Genomic DNA, 18716 nt, shown 5'->3' on the forward strand with positions numbered 1-18716 from the left:
CAGACAAGCAACCTGAGGCAATAGGATTTCTACACATAGATTAACTACAATCTGAAGTTATTTCATTATAACTTGATTGGCCAACAACTTTTTTTTTTTTTTTTAATTGTTTTTTGTTAAAGAGATAAAACCTTTCTTTGCCTAGAGTTTTCTTGATTTCATTTGTACGTGGGGAAGTTTCTATCTGGGGATTGGTTGTTGGTCCAATGGGCCCCATTTAGATAGAAGGGACCCAGGTAATTGTTTCTTTGCTTCTCACAATTCACTAAAATCATTGAGCTTTGACTCTTATAACATTTACAAGCATGGGAATGGAGGTTCAACCATGTGCACCTCTAGATGTAGGGATTCCGTAGCATGTTATCCTTCTCCCAATTTAGAGAATTTTGCCTTTAATAACATTAACTATGCATAGACTCAACCACCCAAAAGTAAAAACTATTCTTTAGTTCTACATCGATTACACTTTTTAATTGTATTTGTGTAAATATTAGTATGATTAGGGTCGGTTTGTTTTACCAATTTCAAAACGTGTAGCTTAAAAAAATTAACGATTTCAAAACACAATTAATGAAAATCCGATTTTTAATACTCTAGGTCTTTTTTTTTTTTCTCTTTTACTTTGACCCATTGAAAAAAATTTCAGTACAATCCGAGACCTCTTAAAATTAAATTTTTAGCTTCCCCCATGTGTGTTTGTGGCTTATCATGAGCATCATGCTACATGTATTTTTAAGTGATTTTTTTTTTATATGGCACTAAAAATTATTATTGAATTTTGGACGAATTAATCTATATATTATATATTAATGGGGTGATTTTTATTGACACATTAAAAAATAAGCATTTTTTTTATCTTATAGAATAAACACTTAAAAAAAAAAAAACTTTATTGGATTAAAATATAATTCTGACAAAGATACTTGACATTAAAATATTAGTTGAAGCGCCGTTTATATCACGCTGTCAACGGTCAGTGGTCAGCGTGGATTTTCTTTTATTTTTGGTTGTTAATTGGATCTAGCAAATAGGCTTAATTAAAGTGGTCCCCTTAAGATAACTTGTATTTCAATTTGATCCCCATTTATTTATTTATAATTAATTTTTTTTAATCTTTTGAGATCTACCGACTCTCCAAACGACATATATTAATAAAATTGACACGTCACTCTCATCCATTAAATTACAATTTAGGATACATGTACAAAAAAATTTAATTTATTTCTTTTGTTGTGTTGACAAAGTATTGGTCTGGTTTTAACGGTATCAACATGTGAGGCTTGAAAAAATAACGATTATAAAATAAAGTCAATAAAAACAATATTTTAAAAAATTACATTTAAGTGTTTGGTAAAATTGTAATTTATTTTTTAAAATTGTATGTTTTTAAAACATACCCCTTGCACGTTTTAAAACTTCCATTTTTATTAAATTCACTCCCAAAGGAAAATATTTTCTCTAATTTTATTTAAAAATGTGAGTTTGACCAATAAAGTCGCAATGTCAAATGCTCTCAAAAAAGAGGCCAAGTTATTTTCAATCATGTAAATAGCTTCCCATTAAGGGATCAACATCCCATGATGGGTGCAATACCATTTTTCTAAATCATTTAATTAAAATGAAACGGTTTAGATCACGACAACAATGAAAGAAAAAAAAAAATGTGACATTTTGGTGTCGGTTGAAGGTGGCCCAACCATATTTTTGGCCAATCTAATGGTTTATTTTGGAGGTAGCAGAACCAAAGTTAAACACCAAAAGGCCACCCTTTTTTATTTATTTTTATTATCCAATTTCTTTCATGATTTGGACCACTCGTGTCCAAAAAAACAGTAACGTACCAATGACCATTGCAATACCTAAACGTAGGGTACTGCATGGGAACTGAATCCCCCCATAAAAGATTGAAGGGTCATGATGATTGATGACACCTGGTATAAGTGTAAAGTTGTACGCCAATGTGGGACACCCGATAATTCCAATGCACAAGATTTTAAGCAGATTCCCCTTACCAAAAAGATAGCGCCGGCACCACGCGCTTGGCGCGTGACAGTTGTCCTCTCTCTCTCTCTCTCTCTCTCTCTCTCTCGGCCTCCTTTCAAAAAAACTGGTTTTAGGATCTCTGGTTAACAGTACAGCCATGTTTTTAAATTTTTAATTAATAGCCATTAATCCTATTCCTCAATATTTCAACGAGGAAAATGCACATTTTTTTTTTTTTAAAAAAAAATTACTTTAAAATATAAAGTCCTTTTTACAAAGGTAAGATATACTTTTCTTGGATAAGGGTTTTTGATTTGCAAATGGGTTGATATAAAAGGTGATAGAAAGCTTGGTTGGGAAATTAGATAAATCTTGATGGTGACACCCATCAATGCTAGCTATTAATTTGGTGGAATGCCAAACTTTACTGAGCTTTCTCTGGAGTGGAACGTGCATGTGTCTACTCCAATGGATTATACACTAGGTATAAAAATAACGTTTTTTAATAGACTGTTATATAATTAGTTGAAAATCAATTTTTTATTTTCATTCTTTCTACAAGCACCGATTATTACTGTCACATCATCGAGTTTTATGATAATCATATAACGTTTTGAAACCGTTAAACCGAACCGATCATGTAAGACCGTAAAGTTGCATTATCTTTTACAAAAATGTGACATACACAGTTCATTGGCAATGAACAGGGAAATATTAAAAAAGAAATTAAAGATGACAACATGTGTATGAAACATGTTCAGGTTGTCTGTTTCTAAGCCTTGGCTGTGTCGAAAGCTTCCGAATATTTCAGTACTCGATCTCTTTTTCACTTTTTTGGCTCATCCAAAGACTTCTAACCTTTAACCCTATCCTCCAAATTTTCTTAATTACAGAGGGCCGGGACTGCGGGCAGGAAAGCGAAAGACAAGAACAAAACAACACGTTTCAGTCGAGAAATTGAGATGATCGATGTATACGGCTGATCAATATATACTTCACACATTCTAAATCTAGTCCATTATATTAACTCTGAAAATGATCTTTGAAAGGGTCTCTAAGCCTTCCAAACTCTTGATGGTGATAATGTGTACGTATATGAATTGGAGGAAGAGACCAATTCAATTTGAAAGTGCTCACATGTTTTGGACTCACAATCTTGGAGCCTGTTTGGTAACCTGTTTTGAAAACAGGTTTTCTGTTTTCAAAACAACAAAACATGTTTTGGAACTGTAGACTAGCGTTTGGTTACTTGTTTTAAAAACAAAAACCGAGAAAACAAAAACACGAAGAAACACAAAAAATGAAAACATGTTCAACCTGTTTCCGAAAACAGCTCTTACAAAAACAAGAAAAAGGCGCCTTTGTTCCTAAGTGCACAGTGACAAAGAAAGATGGTTGATCTGGGGTTCGATTCAGGGGAATACTCAAAAGCATTTCCTGTATCTCAACCTCCACACGAACCTCGTCTCTTTTTCTTCTTCACACAATGCCTCACTTCGTCTTCCTCCTCTCCCTCCCTGCCTCTCTCTCTGGCCACAGAAATTGGAACAATTCCTTTTGTCAATAAAATATTCCCAACAGAAACAAAAGCAGAGCTAGTAGGAGCTTTGGCCGGAGAGAAAAGTGAGAGGGAGACAGAGGGAGAGGTTTAGACTCTAGCAATGGTTGCGTCGGCTTCCACAACATCGTCGCTGTCAAAGGAGGAGCTGACGCTGATAGTGAAGTGGATTTCAGCTTTATGCTCAAATTGTCAAATTTGGTTTTGATTTTGATAATTTTGTGATGAATTCATTGATTTCTGCTTTTGCTAACTGTGGTTATATGGAGGATGCACGCCAAGTGTTCGGTGAGAGTACGCAGAAGGATGTGGTTGCTTGGACTTCCTTGATTGGTGGGTATGTGAGAAATAACTGTGCCCTACAAGGATTGAGGTGCTTTATGGAGATGAGATCGACGGGTGTTAGAGTTGATGAGGTGACCGTTGTTGGTGTACTCTGTGCGGCTGGAATGGAGGGTGATATTTGGTTTGGAAAGTGGGTTCATGGGTTTTACGTAGAAGCAGGGAGAGTACAATGGGATGTTTATATAGGCAGTGCTCTAGTTGATATGTACTCCAAGTGTGGCAACTTTGAAGATGCCCGTAATGTTCAAAGTAATCACAAAGGAATTATAAAGTGTTGGAAAGTAATCACAATAACAAATGACCACCTTGTTAAATGCCTTGAATGAAGAGCTTCCAAGAATACATGACCAAGTTTATTATGGGCATATACATTCTCGCATTGAAGTTACTACATGAAGTTGTCACTCATCTTGGTTATTCTTAATGAGCAAGATGCAAATCTATCTTATATTTTGGATGGCTTCTGAAAATTGTTAGCGTCTATGGCTTTCATGATCATAACTTCATTAGGAAGCATGCAACGAAAGATATTGAGTTCCAATCATATGATGATAATGAGTTTCATGATAGTGATTTATGTGAACTTCTTTATAGAATGGGGAATGCTAGACATCCCAAATTTTTTTCCCAAAAGTTAGTTCCCAAATGATGTGTCACAATCTCATGTGATCTATCATTTTGGGAAATTTGTCACAATTTCATGGGATTGTGACACATCATTTGGGAACTAGCTTTTGATAAAAAAAATTTGGGATGTCTAGCATTTCTCTTATAAGAATATGGATGGTGCTTCAGATGGATTATGACATTGTGCTTTTACTCATATAAATTTTGAGGATTTGTTGAGATTTCTTATACAAGTGTCAATTTGTTTGATAGATGTAACCTTGTCATTTTTTTGTCAGAATAAATTCATGAATGGATATGTATCAATGATGCTTAGGGAGTTTTTTTTTTTTTTTTTTTTTTCCCTTGTTTTATAGCTTGGTATATTCTTCACATATGTATAACTTGGTATGTTTTCTTCCTAAGTGGAAACTATTTTAAAATCAATTGTCCAAACCCCTTAACCATTGTTTTCTATTTTCAAAAATTGTTTTGGAAAACAGTTTGCCAAACGCTTTTTTAACGAAAGAATAACAAAAAACAGTTTTTTGTTTTCGTTTTCGAAAACAGTTTTTAGAAACAAAAACAGAAATGGATTTGCCAAACGAGCTCTTGTAGGCCAGAGTCTGGTTTCTCTAAGCCTTCCAAACGCTTGATTGTTTTAGATCCAATTAATCCAACAATTTAAAATAGCAACAATAACCTACAAAATAATAATAATAATAATAATAATAACAATAAAAAAAAAATGTTTTCTTTAATTGAGTATATTAAACTTATATATATTCATATAGAACTTTTAAAAAGAATTACAAGTTCTAAGAACAAATGTCAATTTAATCAATCAAATTAGGGGACTTTTCCTCCAACCCAGTTTAGAAAAAAATTCTATCCTTACAAAAATTTCATTGTGACACAAATGTAAGCCAACCATTTCTTTGTTTTTATTGATTCTTCAATCATGCTTTGACACCTGAGAAATTTTGGTTTCGACCTAACTGTTTATTTTATTTAGAGTAATGTTATATAACACACTTTTATCTTATTTTGCTGATGTAGCATTGTTGAATAATTATTCGATTTTTTTTTATTTTTTTTATTTAACAGAAACTGATTCAATAGTTAATTGACAATATCATATCAGTAAATATAAAATAAAAATAAGATAAAAATGTAGGTTTTAACCTTTCTCTTTAATTTATGGAGATGCAATGTGCACCATGTTCTAATTTTTAATAATTTCAAATAAATAATCTTCCTTTAATTTTGTATCTGGTCATAAACATGTGAATGAAAAATGTATAGACAACTGTGACTTGGGAAGTCGGTTTCACAGTTTCACTATAAGAATTCGACCGTTGAAACCCTAAAACCAATCTGCTTTCCTATTCTCTTTACATTCTTTTCTTAAACCCCAAGTCTTGCGATCAAACAAATTTAATGCTGTTCTTTTTCAACAAAGCCAGAGAGAACTCAAGAGAAAGGTAGAGGAGAGCGCATAATCTGTTTCGAAACCCTAAAGGTACTCTACTTTCCAGTTCCTCCTTCAGAATATTTTCTATTAGCCCTAAAGTCTCTCAAATACCGACATCAATTTATAATTTTAGAAAAAGAGAAAGGCACAGGAGAGTGTGAGCGGCCATGGAAAAGGTTGGGTGAGAGGGCAAGTGATCGGCAAAGGAAGTTTTGGGTCGGTTTTTCTCGCCACCTCGAAAAAACCCGGATCACGGTTCTCTTGTTTCCCGTCGTCCATGGCTGTGAAATCCGCAGAGGTATCTGTTTCGGCCACGCTTCAGAAGGAGAAAGAGGTTCTCGACAACGCCAAAGACTGCCCTTACGTGATTGGCTGCTTTGGGGAAGAGATTACAACCCGAGAGGACGGTGAGAAGGTTTACAATTTGTTATTGGAGTATGCTTCTGGAGGAACCTTAGCCGATTCAATCGAGAATTCTGAGGGTTGTGGGTTACCTGAACCTGATGTCAAGCGCTGCACCAAGTCGATCCTTAAAGGGCTTCGTCACATTCATGACTGTGGTTATGTGCACTGCGACCTAAAGCCTGAGAATGTTTTGCTTGTGCCCACTATTAATTCTAGAGGTAATTTTGTGGCAAAGATCGGGGATTTTGGGTTGGCGAAGAGGGCAGCGCAGAGTAAGAAGAGGAGGCTCGACTTGGACCTTTACTTGAGAGGCACTCCTCTGTATTTGGCCCCTGATACCATGTAAGATTTCAATGAATTGATTGAATATTTTGATAATCTTTACTGAGTATGTACATGGGTTTAAATAGAGTACAATCAAAACTGAAACTCCTTGATACTTGGAGTTTGTTCTATCTAAACTGAATACAAAATTTGAATATATAAAATCTAATCTATACATATGAAACTAACGTTTGAAATCAATGCTATCTTTGTTTTGAATATCTGTTGCATTATCTGACGTGGAGACTTGCTTAACACTTCCCTCTGATATTTGGGCTATGGGATGTGTTGTGTGTGAGATGCTTACTGGGAAATCCCCTTGGGAAAGAGCAGAAGAGTTGAACACAGAGGATCTTTTGCGTTTGATTGGTGATGGTCGGGAATTGCCTAAAATTCAGAGTGGCATGCATCTCTAATGAGGCAATGGGTTTCTTGAAGGCATGTCTTGTGAGGAAACCTATGTTCAGATTCACGGCTGAGATGCTAATGGATCATACATTTCTGGCTGGTGTAGGCAAACATGATTATGAGGTGAGTGATGAAGGACTACTGGACGTTCATGATGAAGAACTACTTGCTGCTTCCAATTCTTCATGGACCGAGACTAACTCAGAGCTCAGTAGTTCTTCTTTTTCGGGTGATTTGAGCTTGGCTTCTGATGATGATTCGGCCTTTTGTTCTTGGCAGAAAGAAGTTGAAGATGTGGATTTGTAATTCATTGGGAGCTCAGATAAAGAAGTTCATCTTTTAGGCTCTTTGAACGGCCTCACTCCAACCCTACCTATTGGAGTTTAGCAGTGAATAACCACAAAAATATTAACTTTTTAATTGTACATTGTTACAGTTTCCTTTTATGTTAGCTAGTTTGTGATGTAACAATTTTAGCTAGTTTGCAATTTTACTTGGCTTGCAAGATTTGACAAGTAAGATCTCTGCTGTGAGTTATTATATATGTAGATTAGGAGCCTCACAAAAGAGAGAGAGAGAGAGAGAGAGAGAGAGAGAGAGAGAGATAAAGTACTAGGATGTTCTTATTCTAATTTACATTTAATAATCTAGCAGATCATTGTTTGCTTTATATATATACCTTATTTCAATTGTTCTTGTTATTGTTATTGTTATTGTTGTTGTTGTGTAGTACGACATAAGCTGAAATGGAGTTTATAGTGACGCAGCAGGAATTAAAATAAACAGAAAATTAAAGAGATAAACCTTTGATAATTTGGAGTCTCACCAAACTAATAATAGGGGTATCTCACCACCAAAAGAACATAGGCATCACATCGAAAAAATAACATATTTTTTTTTTATTTCATCATAATCTGTTTTATTACAAGAGAACATTACGCTTAAATATACATTCTAACCCTAACCCTAATGTAATTGACTTTGGGCCAAGCCCACCTTTAAAATGACAAATAACTCAAACTAACATAACTAACTGTGGGGCCAAGTCCATTATTAAATTACAAACAAAAACTAATAATTTAATTAAAACTAAATGACATATTTATTCTTTTCTCGTCCTGCGTCATTCTCCCATTCTTTGAAAGGAACTCATCCTCGAGTTTAGAAAGTAAAATATGAGTTGAAGATTTTTGAATCAAAAAAGACTCACGAACACAATAGATAAATCAAATCTCACGATCTTTCTATTGTGACAACAACAGAATCTCACTATTGTAGGCTGTCATGCTTTAGATCTACTACTCTTAATACTCGGCGACTTCGCGTACTCATAAGAAAATGAAATACGAGCGGAAGATTTTCAAACCAAAGAGGACTCACGAACACAATAGATAGATCGAATCTCACGATTTTCCTATTGTGACCACAACAGAATCTCACCGTTGTAGGCTGTCATGCTTCAGATCTACTACTCTTTATGCTCGGCTACTTTGCGTACTCATAAGGCCCAATTGCAAGATACAAAAAAAAACTATGAAGTTAGCAAAACATACTATAACATATATATATATATATATCTTTTTCCTCTTTGTTTTCTCTTTTTTTTTTTTTTCTTTTTTTTCCGTTTCCTTTTTTCTCTCTCTCTCTCTCTCTCTCTCTCTCTCTTTTTGACCTAGACATAGGAAACAAGCTCTATTTTCTTATCTTTTTGAACCAAACACAAGAAAGCTCGTCTTTTTTCCTTCTCCATAAGCCAAACAAAATAGAACCTTCTTGAATCTTCATGTGGGCAGCGCGGACTAAGGACATCTCGACAGGATTTTTTTTTTTTCTTTTCTTTGCAGCAGATCATCAATTGTTTGAGAAAAAAATTGATTTCGTGCTCAATATAACGAAGATGATAGGTTGATCCAGAGTCTCACTGGTATTGGCAGCGTCTCACCACAAAAAAGGAAGAGAAATCGCATCTCAAGAAAACAAAAACATAATTTTTTTATTTCATCATAAACTGTTTTATTACAAGATAACATTACGCTTAAATAGACATTCTAACCCTAACCCTAATGTGATTGACTTTGGGCCAAGGGCCAAGCCCACCTTTAAAATGACAAATAACTTAAACTAACATGACTAACTGTGAGCCAAGTCCATTATTAAATTACAAACAAAAACTAATAATTTAATTAAAACTAAATAACATATTTATTCTTTTCTTGTCCTGCGTCATATAGCCTCCCTTTAATTCCAAAATGCTGTCTCAAAAGAATTCTTCTTTTGCCATTTGATTTTCTTCGGATGCAAATGCAGTAGAGGAATCTGTTCTTGGTGCTATCTATCATGTAGATTCTGCAAAACTACTCTTAGTCTGATATCTGCAATATTGGACTTACAGATGGATTCCATATCTCTGAATATATTTGTATTTATTCTTTCAATCTAAAGGTTGAAACGAACGACTCTCTCTTAGCAACTGAGTTCGTTGCAAATGGTTTGACTTTTTTTTTATTTCTTTTTGGATAAGTACAAATGGTCGTGACCTACACATGAAGTCCTTAGGTTTTGCAGGCTTGGGTCCAAATAGAGAACACTACTTTAGTGCTTATTATTGTGATTAATTCAGAAGTTGAGGATATTATCAAATGTATTAAACTATGCAAAAGAAACAGCCTTGGCGCTTTCTTCCTAATTTAATAAGTAATGTTAAACATATCTTGCCTTGTTGCTTTTGTTTGTCTAATCCACAAATAGTTGCCGTTTAGTGGAAAAAGTAGGTGCAGAAGACACTTGGCTAGTAAAAAACAAAGAAACCTCAAGTCAAAAGGTCATCAATTAAGACCTTTCTATGTGGATAAGAACCTGATAATTTAACTTTTCTTGAGAAGTATACATGCCCTTATCAAGGCTAACTTCGATGTATCCATTATGCCAAATTGTGTTGTAGCAGACTGCTGGCAGTTGTTGTGCTTGGTGATTCAAATGGCAATATCATTGAAGTTGATACTAGGAGTCTCCTTATTGCAGACTGATGGCACAAGCTGCCCGTCTTACGGCTTCTCATGGGCGCCACTTCTTTATTATTAAAGTTGATGGATGCTCTTACCATCATTCTTGCTATCTATCAATAGTTCCAACCCTTTTTCTTTTTATTGGAACTTTTCTAGCATTATTTCTAATATTTACTTTCATTTGCTTTCTCTTAAGAGTTGGCGGGCTTTGAAAGTTTCTTGTAGTCCTAATTTTATGGCACATTTTTTAGTTAAGTGAACCGCTTCTTATCTTGTGTTTGAAAGCTTTTTCAATTAGTCTCTCATTATTTATTCCATTTGGATTAAAAGTGAAAAATTTTCCTCTCATGTAACCCTTTTTTTTTTCTCTTATTAAGTAGGAAAAAAAAAACACATATTTATAGACTAATGGTAATGGGTAATGCTTTCAAGTTTCAACAGCAAAAGAAAGAGATAACTGGTCCATAATCTGTGGTCCTTTGGCTCTGTGCTGACCCCAGCTCTACAAAGAGAACACTTAGCTTTATTATGATTTGTGCTGGTCAGTGTCAGTGAAAGCTCCTTTTTAGGATTATCTTAATGGTTTAATTGCTTACAAGGTAACGTTGCCTAAATAATCAACAACAGTAGTATTTTAAAGGAAAATTAGGCAAGAATTTTCCTAATATATTAATGTGTGGCCCATATGTCAAGAGTATTTATTGTGATTTAAATTAAACCACAATTATAGGTCTTCGGTCATTTATTCCAAACAAGCAATTATTTGTGAAATTTGTGAAATCGTAATTATAATTGATTTTTATTTTTTTCATGGGATGAATAATTAAATAAAAGCTTTAATCGAGGGTCGTTGACCTAGACCATAAATAAAGAGTACGTGTATTTCATCCATAAGAGCAATTAGATATAAATTAGAAGATACCTCTCTACCAAAAAATTTTAATTTGCTTATTCGCTCGAACGTCCTTAATAACATCCTAGAAAGATTTATCTTTCTCTCTCTCTCTTGATAAAATCCTTAATAACTACCCGGTATCAACCAGATGAATTTTTGTATTTTTACACTTAATACGAAGTGCTTTGCAAAGACTAACGTACGCATTTGAGTGGGATCCAACCGGCACACTCAGCAAGTTTATTTGTTTATGTTTGTTATTTTGCAGCAATTGAATAATTTCTTTATCAAGGCTTACGTCACCGTACCAAAAACTATACCAACACTATTAAAAAATAACCTCACCTCAAAATCCTTGATCAAACACAAATTGTTTTGATACGGTATTTAACAACATCCTTTTCCCATGCCTAGTTGATGAGGTTTATGTTTTGATATTTGCTTGAACAAATAATATTCCATCTTTGGTTGTCCCATTTTTTGATACATTGTTTTGATGTGCTAACAAAATATATATTTTTTTTTTATCTGAAAGCGAAAGTGGAAAAATTAATGTGAAAATGATGTGACTCTTTGATTAGTGTGAAAGAAAATCTAATAAATCATTAGTAAACATTTCGTGCGTGATATGGTCTAATTTTTTATTTTATTTTTCGATAGGATAAGATCTCACCATCTTAAGAAGAATAGACCTGTTGGAGATATTTAAAACGGGCGTTATTGCGGCACATCATGATTTATGAGTCGGAATCTCTAAGGGGTAGCTCAATCGGCTGGAGACCACGTCGCATGAAGCGGAGGTCACTAGTTCGAATCTCCCCTCCCCCTCTTGTGTGGACATGTCAAAAAAAAAAATAAAAAATTATGAGTCGGATAATATTGTAAGGAGGGCTACAGTACTTATTGTGTTCTTTTGTATATCATGTAATTTTTAAAATCATCATTAAATTTGAGATGATTATTATTAGATTTTAATCTAATGATAATTTTAAAGCCACATAACATTTGAGAGGACACAAATAAGACTTTAATTCTCATTCTAACATTGCTCAAATGAGAATATGTTATGTGCATAACCGAATTTGTTCATAACACACTAATTATTTTAAACCTATTTAATGTCATGAAATTTTTTTTTTTAAGCCTGATTAAAGTAATTTAATTAAATAAAGAGTTGTTGAAAACTGAAAAGATAGAGTAGTCAGGAAAAAGGGGTTTTATTTTACATAATAATGCATGAGTTGTGAAGTTAAATTATGAATATATTGGCATAATTTTATATTCTGGATTGACATTTTCAGAGGAAGACCAAGGTTGGGTTGATTATTAATCTGTTAAATATCAAATTAGATCCTTATCTTTAACTTAATTAAATATAAGCAAAATAATTATAGAAACTAAACCCACATCAAATTATCATATTGTATCTTGTACTTATCCACAAGGACCACAACATCTCAATGATTGCCATTTGCATTGTCACTAGTAGGGCTTGACAAACAGTGTTTTTTTTATAAAAAAAAATTATTTATTTATTCAAATACGGGAAAAAATAAAGGGGATCAAACTAGAAGCCACCCGAACCACAACGAAAAAGGTAGCAAAACACAAACAAGTAATCGCTGTTAATGCATTCGCCTTATTGTGCTTATTTGGCAATATTCCGTGGCCCTATCATATTATTACTCTACTCGTGACCATCAAATTTGATATTGAATATATTAATTTGATGCGGACCAAATTTAATGTGATATGTTCTTATTGGGATGATCGCGGCCATCAAATCTCTCTCATTAAGGATGGTTGACCAGCGACAATTTAATAGAAGTGACCGACCACTCCATTACTTTCAAAGGTTTGAGATAGTTGGATTTTCATGAGAGTAGGAATGGTAATTCGTATTCGTGTATTGACCGTTGAGTTCGAATCATGTCCAAATATAAATATAAGATAAGATAAGTTAAGTTAACCATAACCTAATGCATTTAATTAAACTTGGCCGTACCTTTCATTTATAATCTACTAATTTTGTATTTAGACTGTGTCGGTTTGAAGGTCATATAAAAAAACTTAGCTCTAAATGTTCTATGTCAAGATTGAGTTGTGTCGTGTCGAAGTACGAGTGTAAGATTATATAAGTCGATCCTAATTTGTCCCATTCAATTAAACAGATAAAAACCTATCAATTATAATCCGTTAATTTTTAAATGAATTTATATCAATTTTGCGAAAATTAGAGTAATTCTATAAGTTCATTTTGTATCCATCATATAATGATATACCTTTTAAAATTATCATTAAACTTAAATTAATTACTATTAAATTTTAATTAAATAATAAATTTAAAAGTTACATCATTTTTTTAAAAACCAAAATTCTAGAATTACTCCAAAAATTAACGACCCTCCGTGAAATCAGCGGGAACCGCCGATCAGTAACAACAAAACAAAGGACTTCGTTTATCATCTTTTGATCGACGTGGCGCCATCTTGTCATGGCGTAAGCCGCCGTAATGCCGTATGTCGAATACGAACGGCCAACATTTTTCTCGACAGTTGCCATGGATAAGTAGATTAAGAATCTTGTTAATACCAACGCAAAACCAGGATCAGGTGCAGAAACTCTGGTTCTCTCGAACATTCTCTCTATCTTGGCTGCTTCTTCGTGTCGTTCCGTACGCATCCGCACAGTACGTGTCCTTGGATTCATACTCATCCACACCCAACCCTTTCAGCTCCACCACAAAGTATACATGTTCGTTCCAAATACTGATATTTCAGATTTATACTGGTCCCTGCCCAAACCTTTCTGTCCCACCATAAAGTAAATGTTCCAAACCCTGATTTTTCCAGGCCTGTTCTCTTATCTAACAAAGTAGTCACCGCTTGAGCTTTGATCACAGATATCTCTTTTTGTTATTCTAGTTGGGTTAAATTCCTGGGTTTTCAGGCTTCCTCTGGTATCCGATGCCATTTATACCACTCGCCCTTATCCAAATATCCTCGAATTGAATTTCCAGATCCTGGGACTTGAAATTCCATGAATTTGAATTCCACCTCTGGGTTTGACATTACATTTCTCTCCCTTAATCTCTCCCAGAAGATTTACAAATTCAGGTTCAAATTCAAGCTTTAACCCAAATTCAATTTCTGGGTTTTCGTTCTCTCTGTACCAGGATCTAAACTTTTGGATCCAAATTCGGGGCTTTAGGTTTTGGGTTTGATATGGGTGGTAAAATATCTGTAGGCATGTCGGACACGGATCCTCCATTGAAGACCGGGTTGGGGGATATACCTGAGAGTTGTGTGGCTTTGATTCTGATGTCCTTGGACCCACCCGAGATTTGCAAATTGGCGCGTTTGAACCGGGCTTTTCGGGCCGCTTCTACGGCGAATTTTATATGGGAATCGAAATTGCCTCCAAACTATCGGTGTCTCGTGGAGAAAGTGTTTGATGAGGAAACTTTGGTGAAATTGGGGAAAAGGGATATCTACGCCAGGCTTTGCGGACCTAATCCCTTTGATAATGGCACAAAGGTACCCTCTCTATATCTCTCTGTGTCTATCTGTTAAGATTTATTTTCATTTCATTGATTTGTTGAGAATTTTTATTTTGCGAAGGAACTTTGGCTGGATAAAAGTACGGGCGGCGTTTGTTTGTCGATTTCGTCGAAGGGTCTTAGGATAACCGGAATAGATGATCGGAGATACTGGAAGCACATTTCAACTGAGGAGTCTAGGTGGGATAATTATGATAAAGACGATGTGATTGTGCCATTATTTTAAGTTTGATGTTTGTGGATTAATCTCGTAACTCTTTTTGTATTGAAATTTGTAGTACCCGAAGCATTTCTCTTCAACTCTGACACGTTCTCTGTTCGTTCATATTCAAAGATACGTATAGTGTTATTAGCGAATTTGAAAATGAATTTATATGTCCTGCATGAGATTTTCTCTTGGACTTGAGGAGGCTTGCTTTAGAGATAGATGATAAATCATTTTGCTAAGCCACGCAGATGTCGATCGTCTCCATGCTTTTGTGTTGTTTCAACTTTTGAATTGATATTCCTTTCTGAAAATGCTGGATACCTAGCCTTCTCTGGTGACATTTTCTGTAACTTGTAATGGTCAAGTAAATTATCTTGATCATTGTAAAATCTGTGTTTCCTTAAACTCTCATCATCCCTCTCGCTTTTCTCCACAAGTGAAATATGATGGATGAATTGCGAAGTTTGATAACATTTTTGGGTATAAAGGTGATAAGGAAGTTGGTTTGAACTTGTTACTGACAACATTCTAATGTTCACCTATAACGAAACAAATTATACATGTGATCAATCTAACTTTTATTTTACTCATTTGTAGTATTTTTCTATTATGGTCTTGTTTCCTTGTGTTATGAGAACTCGAGATGATTAACTTGTGACGTTTTCTCGCATGTAGGTTCCAGACGGTGGCGTATCTCCAACAAATCTGGTGGTTGGAAGCAGATGGTGAGTTTGAGTTCCCATTCCCTGCAGGCACGTATAGTCTGTACTTCAGACTCCAGCTTGGCAGGTCCTCCAAGAGAAGGGGTCGTCGGGTTTGTAATTCCGAGCATATCCATGGCTGGGAGATAAAACCTGCAAGCTTCCAGCTAACAACTTCTGATGGTCAACATGCTGTGTCCAAGTGCTATTTGGACAATCCTGGGAACTGGGTCAACTACCATGCGGGAGACTTTGTTGTTGGGAGCACCAATGCATCGATGAAGATCAAATTTTCCTTGACTCAGATCGATTGTACTCACACCAAAGGTGGTCTCTGTGTAGACTCTGTGTTCATATACCCCAAAAATGTAGGGAAAGAGGCTAGATTGTTTTTGTAGGCAGGTAAAGCTGTAGAAATATATAGAGGTGTGCCGTGTGCAGCCCAGTAGGTGCTTGGCTTCCCTAAAAGGAAGGACATTCAAATAGGTCTTTTTTCGGGCCCATAATGTTCTTTCCATGTATAATTGTGTAATCTTTGCTTCTTTATATTGTTGGCTATTTAGATTGTTTGCAGTTGTGTTTGACCAAAATAATAAAATGTCAAATGCTTGATTTATCTTTGCTTCCACATCTTAGATCTCCCTTCTGTTTCTGGTTCCCTAGTCTCCTAGTAGCCCCCCCCCCGCTTTGCTGTTCACAAAATTAAAAGGGATGGCTTGAATGCCTGACTGCCTTTGGCACCTTCAACATCTTCTTAGGGTATGGAATGAAAACTGTTTAAGAATTGTACGTACCAAGTGATTTATGGAATTGTGTTTCTGCCATTCGATCAATAGTAATGGCTTGAACGAAGAATGGAGCTACAGTTGGCTGGTAACTGAAAGCTGGCCTTGGAAATACTGCGGATGGCCATTCTAGTACTGCTCCATGCCTTGAGTTTTGTGGCTGCGGCTAGTACTTGCCTACTTGGTAGTTTTGCCCTTGCTCTCTGTCGTTTATTTCATTTTTTTCTTTCTTTCTCCCAAGTATGTTTTAGGGTATTGCATCACTCTTGCTCTGTACTCTGTTTGTTTGTTACTGTGTTTTGGGAGGTGTTTTCTGTTTTTTTTTTTGGTTTCAAAAAGTGTTCTGATGTGAACTAAAGATAAAAATTATTTTTGTGGTTTTAGGAGAATTGTATTTTTTATTGTCTGTTATTATTTTTGTTTTGAGAACAAAAAAACAAAAGAGCCAAACAAAATTTTTAAGAAACATGGTCCCCCTATTGTTTGGCATGAGGTTAATTTAGTTCCATTTTAGGTTCAAAAATAAAACAAAAAGAAAAGGAAATCTTATGCCTAGCAAGCCCTACGTCAAACTTGATCTAGCCAATAAGAATTATAATGAAATTTCAGCAATTTTGCTGCTGAATAGCTTGCTCACTTGCTCAAGCAGTGGACGAATAAAAACTTTCTCGCAATAGCAAATTGTTGGAGATGCGGATCCAGTTATAATGATGAAGTTTGGCGAATAAAATCACACTTGCTAGATATCAATCTAACCAACAATAATAATCTCTCATTCACGCTTGAACTGCGTAAATGTATAAACACGTACATTTGCCACGCCGCTGGCTTGAAGATGTTTCTGCTCGTGGCAAGCCGATGAGAAAATAGCGGGGAAAGTTCATGGCCGAGCCGTCTTACAACACGAGCCACATTGGCGTTACCTTGATCGGCAAGAAGGCCGGGAAGGACGCCGACATTTGCACCGATGGAGGTCCTTGCATGTGCTTAGGAGATTAATAGTGCATGGATTGATCTCTTTGGATAAAGTGGCACCTGCACCAGCCGTGATCAAGAATGACGCAAACATCATGAACCATTGGCCACGGAGAACGAAAGTTGCATCACAATGCTAAAGAGTCCACGGATGGAGCCTCCGGCGTGAGTTTTCATGGGTGTATTATAACATTATCTAAAAATGAATCGTTTAAAAACTGCGTTTTTAAAAAATTGTAATTCGAAAATGTAAAAAATTGCATTTTTAAATCGTAGATAATGTGGTGTTTTTTTAAAAACGCATAATTTTAGAGGCTAAACATGCAATTTTAATTTTTTAAAGGTCAAACTGCGATTTTACCAATCGCTTAACTGCATTTTAAAATCACAAACCCAAACAAACCCTTAGCTAGGTAACCTGTTTTTTTTTTTTTTTGGATAAAGTTATAACCCTAGGATGATCTGCTTAATTTATTTCTGGATATATACTAGTAAAAATAATTCACCTCCTGTTATCCTAAATCATTGGACATATCTTCTCATATTAGAAAGTAGAGGAAGAGAATATGTCAATAGAAGTGTCAACTTGTGCGCTCATTACGCCGTAATTTGGGCCACGATTAAAAACTGTTTTAACAAGTATTTCATTTTCTCCCCCTTCTTCATCTTTTTCCTATTTGTAGAGGCAGAGACCCTTCCATCACTCTTCTCTAGTTTTTAGGAAAGATGTACTTTTTTTTTTTTTTTTTTAACAAAAAAAAAAAAGAAAGAAGAAGAAGAAGAAGAGGAGGAGTAAAAATTAAGCAACTTATTAAGATATGCAATAATTTTTTTTTATTATTATTTTTTTAAAAAAAAGGTAAAATGTGCCGGTTGCCCACTTCTTGTATAGTAATGTTATATATCACTTTTATGTCTCTCTTCTATCTCTCAAAATTAATATGGCTCTTAAAATTACTATTAAATTTTGATCAAATAATGATTTTAAAAGTCATATCAATTTAGATCTTGGTTGAGGGGGAAGGGGGCAATGTCCCCGACCCCCTACTCTTTGTTTTTTTTTTTTTTTTTTTTCGTCTTGTTTAATTACTTTCTGTTTATGGTTTTGTTTTCAACCTAGCACCAAGTTGTGGGCTATTGGATTTCTTCCCTCTAGGTGGCTCTCTACAAGCCCAAGAGGTGAATGTGTTTTCCTCTAATCCTTTTGAGGATTTGGAGTTGGTGGGTTTCGCTCTATGATTGGGATGTTCAAAGTTATAAGCAAATATCGGTTTTTTGTTCCTAACGAGGCTTAGATTGGTACGAGGAGTGTGGAGGGTGCATTTGAGTTTTCTCTTTTTGATCTACACTTTATGTGCTGTTTCAGGGGTTGTCGGCAACGTTCGAGGAGGAAAGAATGATGATGAGTTGCACAACCTGAGATATTTCTTTTCTAGGACGTCGGTAACGTTTTGATCAAGAATAATACTGATGTTTGGGTGCACA

General features: G+C 35.1%; 2 protein-coding genes across 2 annotated transcripts; both read left to right on the forward strand.

Annotated features, from left to right (window-relative positions):
• The first annotated feature begins 3374 nt into the window (after positions 1-3374).
• LOC133862607 (mitogen-activated protein kinase kinase 1a-like) lies at positions 3375-7465 on the forward strand. Its single transcript, XM_062298446.1, is given in 5 exon segments — positions 3375-3629; positions 3718-4167; positions 6100-6713; positions 6934-7099; positions 7101-7465. Coding segments are annotated over 5 exon segments (1794 nt in total). The 3' UTR covers positions 7410-7465.
• Positions 7466-13533: 6068 nt separating this feature from the next.
• LOC133863574 (F-box protein PP2-A13) lies at positions 13534-16087 on the forward strand. Its single transcript, XM_062299577.1, has 3 exons — positions 13534-14539; positions 14624-14742; positions 15446-16087. The coding sequence occupies exons 1-3, from the start codon at positions 14228-14230 to the stop codon at positions 15867-15869; spliced, it is 855 nt and encodes a 284-aa protein (XP_062155561.1). The 5' UTR covers positions 13534-14227; the 3' UTR covers positions 15870-16087.
• The last annotated feature ends 2629 nt before the right edge of the window (positions 16088-18716 follow it).

Source organism: Alnus glutinosa, chromosome 3 (genome assembly GCF_958979055.1).
Source record: "Alnus glutinosa chromosome 3, dhAlnGlut1.1, whole genome shotgun sequence".
In the NCBI taxonomy this organism is placed as follows: Eukaryota; Viridiplantae; Streptophyta; class Magnoliopsida; order Fagales; family Betulaceae; genus Alnus; species Alnus glutinosa.